This window comes from Chrysemys picta, chromosome 12, assembly GCF_011386835.1.
Source record: "Chrysemys picta bellii isolate R12L10 chromosome 12, ASM1138683v2, whole genome shotgun sequence".
Lineage (NCBI taxonomy): Eukaryota > Metazoa > Chordata > Testudines > Emydidae > Chrysemys > Chrysemys picta.
Genome location: NC_088802.1, coordinates 1,687,705 through 1,705,754, shown reverse-complemented (window position 1 = coordinate 1,705,754; position 18,050 = coordinate 1,687,705). Strand labels below are relative to the sequence as shown.

Below are 18,050 nucleotides of genomic sequence, written 5' to 3'. Positions count from 1 at the left end.
CCCAGCAACCCGCCCCTAGCCCCCCGGTCACCACCCTACTGCCCCCAGCCCGGCCCCCCAGCCAACAACCCCCCCACTGCCCCCCAGCAACCCGCCCACAGCCCCCCAGTCACCCCCCCAGCCCGGCCCTCCCAGCCAACAATCCCCTCACTGCCCCCCCAGCAACCCGCCCACAGCCCCCCAGTCACCCCCCTACTGCCCCCAGCCCGGCCCCCCAGCCAACAACCCCCCCACTGCCCCCCAGCAACCCGCCCACAGCCCCCCAGTCACCCCCCTACTGCCCCCAGCCCGGCCCCCCAGCCAACAACCCCCCACTGCCCCCCAGCAACCCGCCCACAGCCCCCCCAGTCACCCCCCTACTGCCCCCAGCCCGTCCCTCCAGCCAACAACCCCCCCACTGCCCCCCAGCCCAGCGCCCCCAGCCAGCCCCCTCCTGCCCCCAGCCCGGCCCCCCAGACAACCCCCCCACTGCCCCCCAGCCCAGCGCCCCCATCCCCCCCTCCTGCCCCCAGCCCGGCCCCCCAGCCAACCCCCCCACTGCCCCCCAGCAACCCGCCCCCAGCCCCCAGTCACTCCCCTACTGCCCCCAGCCCGGCCCTCCAGCCAACAATCCCCCCACTGCCCCCCAGCAACCCGCCCCCAGCCCCCCAGTCACCCCCCAGCCCGGCCCTCCAGCCAACAACCCCTCCACTGCCCCCCAGCAACCCGCCCCCAGCCCCCCAGTCACCCCCCTACTGCCCCCAGCCCGGCCCCCCAGCCAACCCCCCCACTGCCCCCCAGCAACCCACCCACAGCCCCCCAGTCACCCCCCTACTGCCCCCAGCCCGGCCCCCCAGCCAACAACCCCCCCACTGCCCTCCAGCAACCCGCCCCCAGCCCCCAGTCACCCCCCTACTGCCCCCAGCCCGGCCCCCCAGCCAACAACCCGCCCACTGCTCCCCAGCAACCTGCCCCCAGACCCCCAGTCACCCCCTACTGCCCCCAGACAACAACCCCCCACTGCCCCCCAGTCACCCGACCCCAGCCCCCCAGTCACCCCCCTACTGCCCCCAGCCCGTCCCCCCAGCCAACAATCCCCCCACTGCCCCCAGCAACCCGCCCCCAGCCCCCCAGTCACCCCCTACTGCCCCCAGCCCGGCCCCCAGCCAACAACCCCCCCACTGCCCCCCCAGCAACCCGCCCCCAGCCCCCCAGTCACCCCCCTACTGCCCCCAGCCCAGCCCCCCAGACAACAATCCCCCCACTGCCCCCCAGCCACCCGCCCACAGCCCCCCAGTCACCCCCCTACTGCCCCCAGCCCGGCCCTCCAGCCAACAACCCCCCCACTGCCCCCCAGCAACCCACCCCCAGCCCCCCAGTCACCCCCTACTGCCCCCAGCCCGGCCCTCCAGCCAACAACCCCTCCACTGCCCCCCAGCCCAGCGCCCCCAATCACCCCCCCCTACTGCCCCCAGCCCGGCCCCCCAGCCAACAATCCCCCCACTGCCCCCCCAGCAACCCGCCCCCAGCCCCCCAGTCACCCCCTACTGCCCCCAGCCCGGCCCCCCAGTCACCCCCTACTGCCCCCAGCCCGGCCCCCCAGCCAACAATCCCCCCACTGCCCCCCAGCAACCCGCCCACAGCTGCCCAGTCACCCCCCTACTGCCCCCAGACCGGCCCCCAGCCAACAATCCCCCCACTGCCCCCCAGCAACCCGCTCCCAGCTCCCCAGTCACCCCCTACTGCCCCCAGCCCGGCCCCCCAGCCAACAACCCCCCCACTGCCCCCCAGCAACCCGCCCACAGCCCCCCAGTCACACCCCCTACTGCCCCCATCCCGGCCCCCCAGCCAACAACCCCCCACTGCCCCCCAGCAACCCGCCCCCAGCCCCCCAGTCACCCCCCTACTGCCCCAGCCCGGCCCCCCAGCCAACAACCCCCCCACTGCCCCCCAGCAACCCGCCCCCAGCCCCCCAGTCACCCCCCTACTGCCCCCAGCCCGGCCCCCCAGCCAACCACCCCCCACTGCCCCCCAGCCCAGCGCCCCCAGCCAGCCCCCTCCTGCCCCCAGCCCGGCCCCCCAGCCAACCCCCCCACTGCCCCCCCAGCAACCCGCCCCCAGCCCCCAGTCACCCCCCTCCTGCCCCCAGCCCGGCCCCCCAGCCAACCACCCCCCACTGCCCCCCAGCAACCCGCCCCCAGCCCCCCCAGCCAGCCCCCTCCTGCCCCCAGCCCGGCCCCCCAGCCAACAATCCCCCCACTGCCCCCCAGCAACCCGCCCACAGCCCCCCAGTCACCCCCCTACTGCCCCCAGCCCGGCCCCCCAGCCAACCCCCCACTGCCCCCCAGCAACCCGCCCCCAGCCCCAGCCAGCCCCCTCCTGCCCCCAGCCCGGCCCCCAGCCAACCCCCCCACTGCCCCCCAGCAACCCGCCCCCAGCCCCCAGTCACCCCCTCCTGCCCCCAGCCCGGCCCCCCAGCCAACAATCCCCCCACTGCCCCCAGCAACCCGCCCCCAGCCCCCCAGTCACCCCCCTACTGCCCCCAGACCGGCCCCCCAGCCAAAAAACCCCCACTGCCCCCCAGCAACCCGCCCACAGCTCCCAGTCACCCCCCAGCCCGGCCCCCCCAGCCAACAACCCCCCCACTGCCCCCCAGCAACCCGCCCCCAGCCCCCAGTCACCCCCTCCTGCCCCCAGCCCGGCCCCCCAGCCAACAATCCCCCCACTGCCCCCCAGCAACCCGCCCACAGCTCCCCAGTCACCCCCCAGCCCGGCCCCCCAGCCAACAACCCCCCCACTGCCCCCCAGCAACCCGCCCCCAGCCCCCAGTCACCCCCTACTGCCCCCAGCCCGGCCCCCCAGCCAACAACCCCCCCACTGCCCCCCAGCAACCCGCCCACAGCCCCCCAGTCACCCCCCTACTGCCCCCAGCCGTCCCTCCAGCCAACAACCCCCCCACTGCCCCCCAGCAACCTGCCCCCAGACCCCCAGTCACCCCCTACTGCCCCCAGCCAACAACCCCCCCACTGCCCCCCAGCAACCCGCCCCCAGCCCCCCAGTCACCCCCCTACTGCCCCAGCCCCCGGCCCCCCAGCCAACAACCCCCCCACTGCCCCCCAGCAACCTGCCCCCAGCCCCCAGTCACCCCCTACTGCCCCCAGCCCGGCCCCCCAGCCAACAACCCCCCCACTGCCCCCCAGCAACCGCCCACAGCTCCCCAGTCACCCCCCAGCCCGGCCCCCCAGCCAACAACCCCCCCACTGCCCCCAGCAACCCGCCCCCAGCCCCCAGTCACCCCCTACTGCCCCCAGCCCGGCCCCCCAGCCAACAACCCCCCCACTGCCCCCCAGCAACCCGCCCACAGCCCTCAGTCACCCCCCTACTGCCCCCAGCCCGGCCCCCCAGCCAACAACCCGCCCACTGCTCCCCAGCAACCTGCCCCCAGACCCCCAGTCACCCCCTACTGCCCCCAGACAACAACCCCCCACTGCCCCCCAGTCACCCGACCCCAGCCCCCCAGTCACCCCCCTACTGCCCCCAGCCCGTCCCCCCAGCCAACAATCCCCCCACTGCCCCCCAGCAACCCGCCCACAGCCCCCCAGTCACCCCCCTACTGCCCCCAGCCCGGCCCCCCAGCCAACCCCCCCACTGCCCCCCAGCAACCCGCCCCCAGCCCCCCAGCCAGCCCCCTCCTGCCCCCAGCCCGGCCCCCCAGCCAACCCCCCCACTGCCCCCCAGCAACCCGCCCCCAGCCCCCAGTCACCCCCTCCTGCCCCCAGCCCGGCCCCCCAGCCAACAATCCCCCCACTGCCCCCCAGCAACCCGCCCCCAGCCCCCCAGTCACCCCCCTACTGCCCCCAGACCGGCCCCCCAGCCAAAAAACCCCCACTGCCCCCCAGCAACCCGCCCACAGCTCCCCAGTCACCCCCCAGCCCGGCCCCCCAGCCAACAACCCCCCCACTGCCCCCCAGCAACCCGCCCCCAGCCCCCAGTCACCCCCTCCTGCCCCCAGCCCGGCCCCCCAGCCAACAATCCCCCCACTGCCCCCCAGCAACCCGCCCACAGCTCCCCAGTCACCCCCCAGCCCGGCCCCCCAGCCAACAACCCCCCCACTGCCCCCCAGCAACCCCGCCCCAGCCCCCAGTCACCCCCTACTGCCCCCAGCCCGGCCCCCCAGCCAACAACCCCCCCACTGCCCCCCAGCAACCCGCCCACAGCCCCCCAGTCACCCCCCCTACTGCCCCCAGCCCGTCCCTCCAGCCAACAACCCCCCCACTGCCCCCCAGCAACCTGCCCCCAGACCCCCAGTCACCCCCTACTGCCCCCAGCCAACAACCCCCCCACTGCCCCCCAGCAACCCGCCCCCAGCCCCCCAGTCACCCCCCTACTGCCCCCAGCCGGCCCCCCAGCCAACAACCCCCCCACTGCCCCCCAGCAACCTGCCCCCAGCCCCCAGTCACCCCCTACTGCCCCCAGCCCGGCCCCCCAGCCAACAACCCCCCCACTGCCCCCCAGCAACCCGCCCACAGCTCCCCAGTCACCCCCCAGCCCGGCCCCCCAGCCAACAACCCCCCCACTGCCCCCCAGCAACCCGCCCCCAGCCCCCAGTCACCCCCTACTGCCCCCAGCCCGGCCCCCCAGCCAACAACCCCCCCACTGCCCCCCAGCAACCCGCCCACAGCCCTCAGTCACCCCCCTACTGCCCCCAGCCCGGCCCCCCAGCCAACAACCCGCCCACTGCTCCCCAGCAACCTGCCCCCAGACCCCCAGTCACCCCCTACTGCCCCCAGACAACAACCCCCCACTGCCCCCCAGTCACCCGACCCCAGCCCCCCAGTCACCCCCCTACTGCCCCCAGCCCGTCCCCCCAGCCAACAATCCCCCCACTGCCCCCCAGCAAACCTGCCCCCAGCCCCCCAGTCACCCCCTACTGCCCCCAGCCCGGCCCCCCAGCCAACAACCCCCCCACTGCCCCCCCAGCAACCCGCCCCCAGCCCCCCAGTCACCCCCCTACTGCCCCCAGCCCAGCCCCCCAGACAACAATCCCCCCACTGCCCCCCAGCACCCGCCCACAGCCCCTCAGTCACCCCCCTACTGCCCCCAGCCCGGCCCCCCAGCCAACAACCCGCCCACTGCTCCCCAGCAACCTGCCCCCAGACCCCCAGTCACCCCCTACTGCCCCCAGACAACAACCCCCCACTGCCCCCAATCACCCGACCCCAGCCCCCCAGTCACCCCCCTACTGCCCCCAGCCCGTCCCCCCAGCCAACAATCCCCCACTGCCCCCCAGCAACCCGCCCACAGCCCCCCAGTCACCCCCCTACTGCCCCCAGCCCGGCCCCCCAGCCAACCCCCCCACTGCCCCCCAGCAACCCGCCCCCAGCCCCCCCAGCCAGCCCCCTCCTGCCCCAAGCCCGGCCCCCCAGCCAACCCCCCCACTGCCCCCCAGCAAACCCGCCCCCAGCCCCCAGTCACCCCCTCCTGCCCCCAGCCCGGCCCCCCAGCCAACAATCCCCCCACTGCCCCCCAGCAACCCCGCCCACAGCTCCCCTGTCACCCCCCAGCCCGGCCCCCAGCCAACAACCCCCCCCACTGCCCCCCAGCAACCCGCCCCCAGCCCCCAGTCACCCCCTACTGCCCCCAGCCCGGCCCCCAGCCAACAACCCCCCACTGCCCCCCAGCAACCCGCCCACAGCCCCCCAGTCACCCCCCTACTGCCCCCAGCCCGTCCCTCCAGCCAACAACCCCCCCACTGCCCCCCAGCAACCTGCCCCCAGACCCCCAGTCACCCCCTACTGCCCCCAGCCAACAACCCCCCCACTGCCCCCCAGCAACCCGCCCCCAGCCCCCCAGTCACCCCCCTACTGCCCCCAGCCCGGCCCCCAGCCAACAACCCCCCACTGCCCCCCAGCAACCTGCCCCCAGCCCCCAGTCACCCCCTACTGCCCCCAGCCCGGCCCCCCAGCCAACAATCCCCCCACTGCCCCCCCAGCAACCCGCCCCCAGTCACCCCCCTACTGCCCCCAGCCCGGCCCCCAGCCAACAACCCCCCCACTGCCCCCCAGCAACCTGCCCCCAGCCCCCCAGTCACCCCCTTCCTGCCCCCAGCCCGGCCCCCCAGCCAACAACCCCCCCACTGCCCCCCAGCAACCCGCCCACAGCCCCCCAGTCACCCCCCTACTGCCCCCAGCCCGGCCCCCAGCCAACAACCCCCCCACTGCCCCCCCAGCAACCTGCCCCCAGCCCCCCAGTCACCCCCTTCCTGCCCCCAGCCCGGCCCCCCAGCCAACAACCCCCCACTGCCCCCCAGCAACCCGCCCCCATCCCCCCCCTACTGCCCCCAGCCCGGACCTCCAGCCAACAACCCCCCCACTGCCCCCCAGCAACCCGCCGACAGCCCCCCAGTCACCCCCCTCCTGCCCCCAGCCCAGCCCCCCAGCCAACAATCCCCCCACTGCCCCCCAGCAACCCGCCGACAGCCCCCCAGTCACCCCCCTCCTGCCCCCAGCCCGGCCCCCCAGCCAACAATCCCCCCACTGCCCCCCAGCAACCCGCCCCCAGCCCCCAGTCACCCCCCTACTGCCCCCAGACCGGCCCCCCAGCCAACAATTCCCCCACTGCCCCCAAGCAACCCGCCCCCAGCCCCCCAGTCACCCCCTACTGCCCCCAGCCCGGCCCCCCAGCCAACAATCCCCCCACTGCCCCCCAGCAACCCGCCCACAGCCCCCCAGTCACCCCCCTACTGCCCCCAGACCGGCCCCCCAGCCAAAAACCCCCCACTGCCCCCCAGCAACCCGCCCACAGCTCCCCAGTCACCCCCCAACCCGGCCCCCCAGCCAACAACCCCCCCACTGCCCCCCAGCAAACCCGCCCCCAGCCCCCAGTCACCCCCTACTGCCCCCAGCCCGGCCCCCCAGCCAACAACCCCCCCACTGCCCCCCAGCAACCCGCCCACAGCCCCCCAGTCACCCCCCTACTGCCCCCAGCCCGTCCCTCCAGCCAACAACCCCCCCACTGCCCCCCAGCAACCTGCCCCCAGACCCCCAGTCACCCTCTACTTCCCCCAGCCAACAACCCCCCCACTGCCCCCCAGCAACCCGCCCCCAGCCCCCCAGTCACCACCCTACTGACCCCCAGCCCGGCCCCCCAGCCAACAACCCCCCCACTGCTCCCCAGCAACCCGCCCACAGCCCCCCAGTCACCACCCTACTGCCCCCAGCCCGGCCCCCCAGCCAACAACCCCCCCACTGCCCCCCAGCAACCCGCCCACAGCCCCCCAGTCATCCCCCTACTGCCCCCAGCCCGGCCCCCCAGCCAACAATCCCCCCACTGCCCCCCAGCAACCCGCCCCCAGCCCCCCAGTCACCCCCCTACTGCCCCCAGCCCGTCCCTCCAGACAACAACCCCCCCACTGCCCCCCAGCAACCCGCCCCCAGCCCCCCAGTCATCCCCCTACTGCCCCCAGCCCAGCCCCCCAGCCAACAACCCCCCCACTGCCCCCCAGCCCAGCGCCCCCAGCCAGCCCCCTCCTGCCCCCAGCCCGGCCCTCCAGCAACAACCCCCCCACTGCCCCCCAGCAACCCACCCCCAGCCCCCAGTCACCCCCCTACTGCCCCCAGCCCGGCCCCCCAGCCAACAATCCCCCCCACTGCCCCCCAGCAACCCACCCCCAGCCCCCAGTCACCCCCCCTACTGCCCCCAGCCCGGCCCCCCAGCCAACAACCCCCCCACTGCCCCCCAGCAACCCACCCCCAGCCCCCAGTCACCCCCCTACTGCCCCCAGCCCGGCCCCCCAGCCAACAACCCCCCCACTGCCCCCCAGCAACCCACCCCCAGCCCCCAGTCACCCCCCTACTGCCCCCAGCCCGGCCCCCCATCCAACAACCCCCCCACTGTCCCCCAGCCCAGCGCCCCCAGCCAGCCCCCTCCTGCCCCCAGCCCGGCCCTCCAGCCAACAACCCCTCCACTGCCCCCCAGCAACCCCCCCCCAGCCCCCCAGTCACCCCCCTACTGCCCCCAGCCCAGCCCCCCAGCCAACAACCCCCCCACTGCCCCCCAGCAACCTCCCCCCAGCCCCCCAGTCACCCCCCTACTGCCCCCAGCCAACAACCCCTCCACTGCCCCCCAGCAACCCGCCCACAGCCCCCCAGTCACCCCCCTACTGCCCCCAGCCCGGCCCCCCAGCCAACAACCCCTCCACTGCCCCCCAGCAACCCGCCCCCAGCCCCCAGTCACCCCCCTCCTGCCCCCAGCCCCGCCCCCCAGCCAACAATCCCCCCACTGCCCCCCAGCAACCCGCCCCCAGCCCCCCAGTCACCCCCCTACTGCCCCCAGCCCGGCCCCCCAGCCAACAACCCCCCCCACTGCCCCCCAGCAACCCGCCCCCAGCCCCCCAGTCACCCCCCTACTGCCCCCAGCCCGGCCCCCCAGCCAACAACCCCTCCACTGCCCCCCCAGCAACCCGCCCCAGCCCCCAGTCACCCCCCTCCTGCCCCCAGCCCGGCCCCCCAGCCAACAACCCCTCCACTGCCCCCCAGCAACCCGCCCCCAGCCCCCAGTCACCCCCCTCCTGCCCCCAGCCCCGCCCCCCAGCCAACAATCCCCCCACTGCCCCCCAGCAACCCGCCCCCAGCCCCCAGTCACCCCCCTCCTGCCCCCAGCCCCGCCCCCCAGCCAACAATCCCCCCACTGCCCCCCAGCAACCCGCCCCCAGCCCCCCAGTCACCCCCCTACTGCCCCCAGCCCGGCCCCCCAGCCAACAACCCCCCCCACTGCCCCCCAGCAACCCGCCCCCAGCCCCCCAGTCACCCCCCTACTGCCCCCAGCCCGGCCCCCCAGCCAACAACCCCTCCACTGCCCCCAGCAACCCGCCCCCAGCCCCCAGTCACCCCCCTCCTGCCCCCAGCCCGGCCCCCCAGCCAACAACCCCTCCACTGCCCCCCAGCAACCCGCCCCCAGCCCCCAGTCACCCCCCTCCTGCCCCCAGCCCCGCCCCCCAGCCAACAATCCCCCCACTGCCCCCCAGCAACCCGCCCCCAGCCCCCCCCCTCCTGCCCCCAGCCCCGCCCCCCAGCCAACAATCCCCCCACTGCCCCCAGCAACCCGCCCCCAGCCCCCAGTCACCCCCCTCCTGCCCCCAGCCCCGCCCCCAGCCAACAATCCCCCCCACTGCCCCCCAGCAACCCGCCCCCAGCCCCCCAGTCACCCCCCTACTGCCCCCAGCCCGGCCCCCCAGCCAACAACCCCCCCCACTGCCCCCCAGCAACCCGCCCACAGCCCCCCCAGTCACCCCCCTACTGCCCCCAGCCCGTCCCTCCAGCCAACAACCCCCCCCACTGTCCCCCAGCAACCCGCCCCCAGCCCCCCAGTCACCCCCCTACTGCCCCCAGCCCGGCCCCCCAGACAACCCCCCCACTGCCCCCCAGCAACCCGCCCCCATCCCCCCCCCTACTGCCCCCCAGCCCGGCCCTCCAGCCAACAACCCCCCCACTGTCCCCCAGCAACCCGCTCCCAGCCACCCCCCTACTGCCCCCAGCCCAGCCCCCCAGCCAACAATCCCCCCCACTGCCCCCCAGCAACCCCGCCCCCAGCCCCCAGTCACCCCCTACTGCCCCCAGCCCGGCCCCCCAGCCAACCACCCCCCACTGCCCCCCAGCAACCCGCCCCCAGCCCCCCAGTCACCCCCCTACTGCCCCCAGCCCGGCCCCCCAGACAACCCCCCCACTGCCCCCCAGCAACCCGCTCCCAGCCACCCCCCTACTGCCCCCAGCCCGGCCCCCCAGCCAACAATCCCCCCACTGCCCCCCAGCAACCCGCCCACAGCCCCCCAGTCACCCCCCTACTGCCCCCATCCCGGCCCCCCAGCCAACAACCCCCCCACTGCCCCCCAGCAACCCGCCCACAGCCCCCCAGTCACCCCCCTACTGCCCCCATCCCGGCCCCCCCAGCCAACAATCCCCCCACTGCCCCCCAGCAACCCGCCCACAGCCCCCCAGTCACCCCCCTCCTGCCCCCAGCCCCGCCCCCCAGCCAACAATCCCCCCACTGCCCCCCAGCAACCCGCCCCCAGCCCCCAGTCACACCCCCCTCCTGCCCCCAGCCCCGCCCCCCAGCCAACAATCCCCCCACTGCCCCCCAGCAACCCGCCCCCAGCCCCCCAGTCACCCCCCTACTGCCCCCAGCCGGCCCCCCAGCCAACAACCCCCCCCACTGCCCCCCAGCAACCCGCCCACAGCCCCCCAGTCACCCCCCTACTGCCCCAGCCCGTCCCTCCAGCCAACAACCCCCCCCACTGTCCCCCAGCAACCCCGCCCCCAGCCCCCCCAGTCACCCCCCTACTGCCCCCAGCCCGGCCCCCCAGACAACCCCCCCACTGCCCCCCAGCAACCCGCCCCCATCCCCCCCCTACTGCCCCCAGCCCGGCCCTCCAGCCAACAACCCCCCCACTGTCCCCCAGCAACCCGCTCCCAGCCACCCCCCTACTGCCCCCAGCCCAGCCCCCCAGCCAACAATCCCCCCACTGCCCCCCAGCAACCCGCCCCCAGCCCCCCAGTCACCCCCTACTGCCCCCAGCCCGGCCCCCCAGCCAACCACCCCCCACTGCCCCCCAGCAACCCGCCCCCAGCCCCCCAGTCACCCCCCTACTGCCCCCAGCCCGGCCCCCCAGACAACCCCCCCACTGCCCCCCAGCAACCCGCTCCCAGCCACCCCCCTACTGCCCCCCAGCCCGGCCCCCCAGACAACCCCCCCACTGCCCCCCAGCAACCCGCCCACAGCCCCCCCCTACTGCCCCCAGCCCAGCCCCCCAGCCAACAATCCCCCCACTGCCCCCCAGCCCAGCGCCCCCAGCCAGCCCCCTCCTGCCCCCAGCCCGGCCCCCCAGCCAACAACCCCCCCACTGCCCCCCAGCAACCCGCCCACAGCCCCCCAGTCACCCCCCTACTGCCCCCATCCCCGGCCCCCCAGCCAACAATCCCCCCACTGCCCCCAGCAACCCGCCCACAGCCCCCCAGTCACCCCCCTACTGCCCCCAGACCGGCCCCCGGACCCGCAGCCCCCCGGTCTGTGCGGGGGGGGCGGGGGAGTGATCCCTCCCCCCCATTGGTCCCGGTCTCACAGAGACTCGCCCCCCCCCGGACGCCTGGGTCCCTTCGCCCCTCCCCCACCTCGCCCGCTCCCGCCGCCTCCATGGCTCGGTCCCGGCAGCCGCGCGGCGGCAGCGCCCGGCAGTGACGTCACCCGCGGGGCGGCCGGAGACCCCGCCCCCACACCGCGCTAAGCCCCGCCCCGCCGGGGCCACTCCGCCCCCCCAGCGATCCCCATTGGTGTTTCCCTGGCAACGTCGGTCCCGCAGCCCAGACCCCCCCCCCCCCCGAGCCGCGAAGAGAACCCAGGAGTCCGGGCTCCCAGCCCCACCCCCTGCTCTAACCCACCAGCCCCCCACTCCCCTCCCAGAGCCGGGGAGAGAACCCAGGAGTCCGGGCTCCCAGCCCCACCCCCTGCTCTAACCCACCAGCCCCCCACTCCCCCCCCCCCGAGCCGCGAAGAGAACCCAGGAGTCCGGGCTCCCAGCCCACCCCCTGCTCTAACCCACCAGCCCCCCCTCCCCTCCCAGAGCCGGGAGAGAACCCAGGAGTCCGGGCTCCCAGCGCCCCACCACCAGACCGTGCTCCCAAATAAAACAACTTTGACACTTTTTTCTTTTCTTTCCTTTTAATAAAAAAAAAGTTTTAAACAATCTAAAAACTGTTTGTAAGGATGTGGGGGGTGAGCCCCAGAGCCAGCGCGCCCCAGAGGGGAACAGCTCCATCGGTCAGCCCCCGCCCTGGGGCAAGAGGGGACCCGACACCCCCCAGAGAGGACAGGTCCCGTCCCCGTCCGTCCCTCTCTAATTCCTAGTGGCTACATCTGCACTCAGCTGGCTGAAGGGTGCTAACCCAGTCTTGCCGGCTGAAAGAAGAGATGGATAAAAGCCTACTACTACCAGCTACTGGAGAGCCGCCCCCCCACCCGTGGCATTTCGCTCTGCGCATCCTGGGCTCCAATTCCCCCGCCGGGGACGTCCGTTCTTTGGTTGCTGGGAAAACACACCCGGCTCTAACCTGGTAGCCCCCCTCCCCTCCCCTCCCTGAGCCCGGGACGGAACCCAGGGGTCCTGGCTCACAGCCCCTCCCCCGGCTCTAACCACCGGCCCCCACTCTCCTCCTAGAGCTGGGGAGAGAACCCAGGAGTCCTGGCTCCCAGCCCCCTCCCGCTCTAACCACTACACCCCACTTCCCTCCTAGAGCTGGGGAGAGAACCCAGGAGTCCTGGCTCCCAGCCACCCCCCCCGCTCTAACCACTACACCCCACTTCCCTCCCAGAGCTGGGGAGACAACCCAGGAGTCCTGGTTCCCAGCCTCCCCCGCTCTAACCACTACACCCCACTTCCCTCCTAGAGCTGGGGAGAGAACCCAGGAGTCCTGGTTCCCAGCCTCTCCCACTCTAACCACTACACCCCACTTCCCTCCCGGAGCCAGGGAGAGAATCCAGGAGTCCTGGCTCCCAGCCACCCCCCTCCGCTCTGAGCACTAGCCCCCCCTCCCCTCCCAGCGCCGGAGGGGGAACCCAGGCGTCCGGCGCCCCCTAGGGCAGCAGGACGTTGATCTCGGAGACGCTGGCCTCCAGCACGTTCTCGGCGGTGGTCTTGCCGTGCTGCTCCTTGAGGTGGCGGCGGATGGCGGGCTTGTGGGCGAAGCGCACGTCGCAGTAGGAGCAGCGGTAGGGGCGCTGCCCGCTGTGCAGGTTCATGTGGTCGTGCAGGGTGGACTTCTGGGTGAAGCTCTTGCCGCAGACGGCGCAGGAGTGGGACTTCACGCCCCGGTGCACGTTCATGTGCCGGTTGAGGTTGCTGCTGTGGTTAAACTGCTTGCCGCAGCGCGGGCACATGAAGATGAAGTGCTGCGCCCGCATGTGGAACACCAGCTTCTCCACCCCCTGGAAGGCCTCCTCGCACTTGGCGCAGCGGATGCTGCGCAGCGGGTGGGGGCCCGCCGGCCCCCCGCGCCCGGCCGCGGGGCGCCCGCCGCCCTCCTCCGCGTAGGTGCCCCCCGGGAAGATGAGCAGCCCCTCGCCCTCGGCGTCCTCCGCCAGGCTGTAGCAGGCCTTGACCACGCCCTGCGGGGCCGGCTCGGGCGGCACCGGCCCCTCGGCCACCGTGGAGTTCACCTGGGCCTCCTGCTGCTGCTCCTTGGCCCAGCCGGGCGGCGGGGACCCCTCCTTGGCCCAGGCCGCCGCCGCCTGCTGCTTCTTCTGCCGCTGGGCCACCTCCAGGGCCGACTCCACCTTGACGATGCAGATGTCGGAGACGCCGTCGTCGTCCCCGTAGTCCTCTTCCTCCTCCTCGTCCTTCAGCTCCAGTTCCTCCAGCTCCAGCTTGAGGGGCCAGGCTGGGAGGCGGTGGCGGGCCCGCTCCTGGGGCGAGGGGCCGGCCGGGGCCCGGGGGGCGCCCCCCTTGGCCGGGGGGGCGTCCTCCTTGAGGCCAATCTGGGGCTGGATGAACTGGGAGAGGGCGTTGCGGCACTTCTCCACCACGTGCTCCATCTGCAGGTAGCTGGCGGCCGTCAGGTAGTTGACGATGTCGCGCACGGCGAACTCCAGGGCGCCGGTGTAGCAGGAGAGCAGCAGGTCGGCTACGATCTTGGCGCTGTGCATGAGGGAGACCTGCAGCTCGGAGGAGGGGTTCAGCAGGAACTGGTCGCGCAGGAACGGGGAGCAGGCCGCCAGGATCACCTTGTGCCCCCGGAACTTCAGGCTCTCGGCCACGATGGTCACGTCGCAGAACCGCTCCTCCGAGCGTAGCTGGTTCATGTTGCGCAGCGTGGCCGCCTCGTGGCCCGGCAGCTGGAACCGCAGCAGCTCCACGCCCGACGCCATGCCGGGGGGCTGGAAGGGGGAGCCGGGGGGGCTCAGAGGAGTTGCGGGGCTGGAGGGGGAGCCGGGGCCCTGGAAGGGGGAGCCAAGGGGAGTTGTGGGCTGGAAGGGGGAGCTCGGGGGCTGGAAGCGGAAGCTGGGGGGAGTTGTGGGTGGAGGGGGAGCCGGGGGGCCGGAAGGGGGAGCTGGGGGAGTTGTGGGGTGGAGGGGGAGCTGGGGGGCTGGAAGGGGAAGACAGGGGGAGTTGTGGGTGGAGGGGGAGCTGGGAGGCTGGAAGGGGAAGACAGGGGGAGTTGTGGGTGGAGGGGGAGCTGGGTGGCCGGGGGGAGTTGTGGGATGGAGGGGGAGCCGGGGGGCCGGAAGGGGGAGCTGGGGGGAGTTGTGGGTGAAGGGGAGCTGGAAGGGGGAGACAGGGGGAGTTGTGGGATGGAGGGGGAGCCGGGGGGCCGGAAGGGGGAGCTGGGGGGGAATTGTGGGAGCTGGGGACCTGGAAGAGGGAGCCGGGAGGCGACTCGAGGTGAGGCCGGGCTGGAGGCAGACAGGAAGGACGGGGTTAGCTGAGGCTGGACACCCCCTTACTGCCTTTCATGCTCCCCCCTTCACCCCCAGACCCTCGATCACACCCGGCCGGCCCACCCTGCCAGCCCCGGCTGCCTGCATGCCCCGCGCCCCACGTCTAGGGGGTTCAGGCACCCACCTGAGCAGCTGCAAAGCAGCCCTGAACCCCCCCTGGCCAGAGCTCCCCCATCGTGCCCCTCCCCCAATGCACCCCTCCCCCACTGCACTCACCCCCTGCTCCCCCACTGCACCCACCCCTGCTCCCCTCCCCTAATGCACCCCTCCCCCATTGCACTCACCCCTGCACCCCTCCATCCCACCCCCTGCCCCATTGCACACCCCCACTGCGTCCCTCCCTAATGCACTCCTCCCCCATTGCACTCACCCCCTGCTCCCCCATTACACCCACCCCTGCTCCCCCACTGCACCCACCCCTGCTCCCCTCCCCTAATGCACCCCTCCCCATTGCACTCACCCCCTGCTCCCCCATTACACCCACCCCTGCTCCCCCATTGCACCCATCCCTGCTCCCCTCCCCCATTGCACACCCCCACCTGCGTCCCACCCCAATGCACCCCTCCCCCATCGCAGCCAGCCTCCCGCACCCCTCCCCCATTGCGCCCCTCCCCCACTGCGCCCCTCCCTACTCCCCGGGGCCCCCCCTCACCTGCAGGCGGCCGCGGGTCCCGGCCCCCCGGGGTTTCCGCCCCTCGCTTCGCTTGGGGGGTTTGGGGGTTTTTCTATTTTTGCACAAGGAGCCAACTCCAGAGAAAGGGAATTAAAGGGGCCAGGCGAGGCGAGGGGCCCTTAAAGGGGCAGGACCCGGCGGGAGGGATTATTGTCCGCCAGATGAAAAGTAAACGGCGAAGGGAGGGGAGAGGACAATGAGGGGGGGATTGGCAGCCCCACCGCCCTGGTGCATTGTGGGATACGGGGGTGCGTGAGCGGAGGTGGCCCCAGTGCATCATGGGAGATGGGGGTGCGTGGGGGGAGGCAGCCCTGGTCCATCGTGGGAGATGGGGCTGCGTGGAGGGGCAAGGCCCCGGTGCATTATGGGATACCCGGGTGCGTGGGGGGGTGGAGGCCCGGTGCATCGTGGGTTATGGGGGTGCGTTGGGGGGAGGCCCGGTGCATCGTGGGATATGGGGGTGCGTTGGGGGGAGGTGGCTCTGGTGCATCGTGGGATATGGGGGTGCATTGGGGGGAGGTGGCTCTGGTGCATCGTGGGATATGGGGGTGCGTGGGGGGGTGGAGGCCCGGTGCATCATGGGATATGGGGGTGCGTTGGGGGGAGGCGGCTCTGGTGCATCGTGGGATATGGGGGTGCGTTGGGGGGAGGTGGCTCTGGTGCATCGTGGGATATGGGGGTGCGTGGGGGGGTGGAGGCCCGGTGCATCATGGGATATGGGGGTGCGTTGGGGGGAGGCGGCTCTGGTGCATCGTGGGATATGGGGGTGCGTTGGGGGGAGGCGGCTCTGGTGCATCGTGGGATATGGGGGTGCGTTGGGGGGAGGCGGCCCCAGTGTGAAACAGGCGTATGTGTGGGGAGGTGGCCCCGGTGCATCATGGGATACAGGGGATTGTTGGGGGGGATGCAGCCCCAGTGCATTGTGGGATATGGGCAGCGTAGGGGGAGGCGGCCACAGTGCATAGTGGGATATGGGGGTGTGTCAGGGAGTCCCCGGGCGATGCTCTGGAACTGCTCCCCACAAAGCCAGTCAGGACTCTGGGGAGCCTCCTCTCCCTCGGAGCAGACTGTCTCCAGGGCAAGAAGCTCACACGGCTTCACCTCCTGGGTCTGACCTTGGAGCATTCAGCATCCGTGCGCTTCCCACAGCGAGTCAGCCCCGGTGGGGTCCTGGGGGAGCCAGAGGGTCCTGCACCCCCACTTCGCAGTCAGACGTGACTCTCAGCCAGCCAGTAACACAGAAGGTTTATTAGACGACAGGAACACGGCGTAGGGCAGAGCTTGTAGGTACAGAGACCAGGACCCCGCAGTCAGGTCCATTGTGGGGGCCAGGGAGCCCAGAGCTGCGTCTGGGCCCCACTCCATTTCCCCAGCCAGCTCCAAACTGAAACTCTCACACACCCTTACCCCACCACCTAGAGACTTAAGAAATGCAAAGGGGAAACTGAGGCACTCACACAGTATTCAGAGAAAACATTAAGAACATTCCCACTTTGTCACAGGGTGCGTGTGGGGTGGAGGCCCTGGTGCATCATAGAATATGGGGGTGCGTTGGGGGGAGGCAGCCCCGGTGCATCATGGGAGACGGGTGGAGGTGGCCCCGGTGGATTGTGGGAGATAGGGGTGTTGGGGGAAGGCGGCCCTGGTGCACCATGGAATATGGGGGGGGAGGGGCAGCCCCAGTGCATTGTGGCATACGGGGGTGGGGGGGAGGTGGCCCTGGTGCATCATGGGAGACGGGGGTGCGTGGGGGGGACGCAGTCCTGGTGCATACTGGGGGTGCGTGGGGGGGCAGCCCCAGTGCATTGTGGGAGCTGGGGGCACTTGGGGATTGGCTGGCTACCTCTCTCTCCAGGGGCCCCTTTAATTCCCCCTCTCCATCCTCCCCTTTAAGAACAGTGACGTCATCATGCGGCGCCAAGCACCAGATGGGCGGGGGGGGACGAGGGAAATTTTTTACCCATAAAATCACCATGGAAACCACCACCCCCCCACACACACACATGTGCCTCTCCCCCATCTCCTGCTCTGAAGTGGGGGGAGTGGGGGCCCGGACTCCTGGGTTCTCTCCCCGGCTCTGGGAGGGGAGTGGGGGCTGGTGGTTAGAGCAGGGGGGGCTGGGAGCCAGGACTCCTGGGTTCTCTCCCCGGCTCTGGGAGGGGAGTGGGGGCTGGTGGGTTAGAGCAGGGGGGGCTGGGAGCCCGGACTCCTGGGTTCTCTCCCTGGCTCTGGGATGGGAGTGGGGGCTGGTGGTTAGAGCAGGGGGGGCTGGGAGCCAGGACTCCTGGGTTCTCTCCCTGGCTCTGGGAGGGGAGTGGGGGCTGGTGGTTAGAGCAGGGGGGGCTGGGAGCCCGGACTCCTGGGTTCTCTCCCTGGCTCTGGGAGGGGAGTGGGGGCTGGTGGTTAGAACAGGGGGGGCTGGGAGCCCGGACTCCTGGGTTCTCTCCCTGGCTCTGGGAGGGGAGTGGGGGCTGGTGGTTAGAACAGGGGGGGCTGGGAGCCAGGACTCCTGGGTTCTCTCCCTGGCTCTGGGAGGGGAGTGGGGGCTGGTGGTTAGAGCAGGGGGGGCTGGGAGCCAGGACTCCTGGGTTCTCTCCCTGGCTCTGGGAGGGGAGTGGGGGCTGGTGGTTAGAGCAGGGGGGGCTGGGAGCCAGGACTCCTGGGTTCTCTCCCTGGCTCTGGGAGGGGAGTGGGGGCTGGTGGTTAGATCAGGACTCCTGAGTCGGGCGGGGGTGGGGAGTGGGGGCTGGTGGTTAGAGCAGGACTCCTGGGTCCTCTCCGGGTGGGGGTGGGGAGTGGGGGCTGGTGGTTAGAGCAGACGGGGGGGGCAGGACTCCTGGGTTCTCTCCGGGCGGGGGCAGGGAAAGGGGGCTGGTGATTAGAGCAGACGGGGGGGCCCGGACTCCTGGGTTCT

At 73.0% G+C, this 18,050-nt stretch overlaps 2 protein-coding genes across 3 annotated transcripts; one reads left to right on the top strand and one right to left on the bottom strand.

Annotated features, from left to right (window-relative positions):
- Positions 1–8,184: 8,184 nt before the first annotated feature.
- On the top strand, positions 8,185–8,649 carry LOC135974893 (uncharacterized; the record flags this gene model as incomplete). Its single annotated transcript, XM_065564077.1, has 1 exon — positions 8,185–8,649. A coding segment is annotated over one exon (465 nt), but the record flags the coding sequence as incomplete, so codon positions are not given.
- Positions 8,650–11,690: 3,041 nt separating this feature from the next.
- ZBTB12 (zinc finger and BTB domain containing 12) lies at positions 11,691–15,406 on the bottom strand. 2 transcript variants are annotated; one of them, XM_065564055.1, is made up of 2 exons: positions 15,116–15,406; positions 11,691–14,418 (listed from the first exon to the last, which is right to left on the bottom strand). In XM_065564055.1, exon 2 carries the CDS (start codon positions 13,891–13,893, stop codon positions 12,604–12,606), a length of 1,290 nt encoding a protein of 429 aa, XP_065420127.1. In that variant the 5' UTR covers positions 13,894–14,418; positions 15,116–15,406; the 3' UTR covers positions 11,691–12,603. The 2 variants fall into 2 exon arrangements, with proteins under 2 accessions (XP_065420127.1, XP_065420128.1); XM_065564056.1 differs by having other exon boundaries at positions 11,691–13,962.
- Between the last annotated feature and the right edge of the window lie 2,644 nt (positions 15,407–18,050).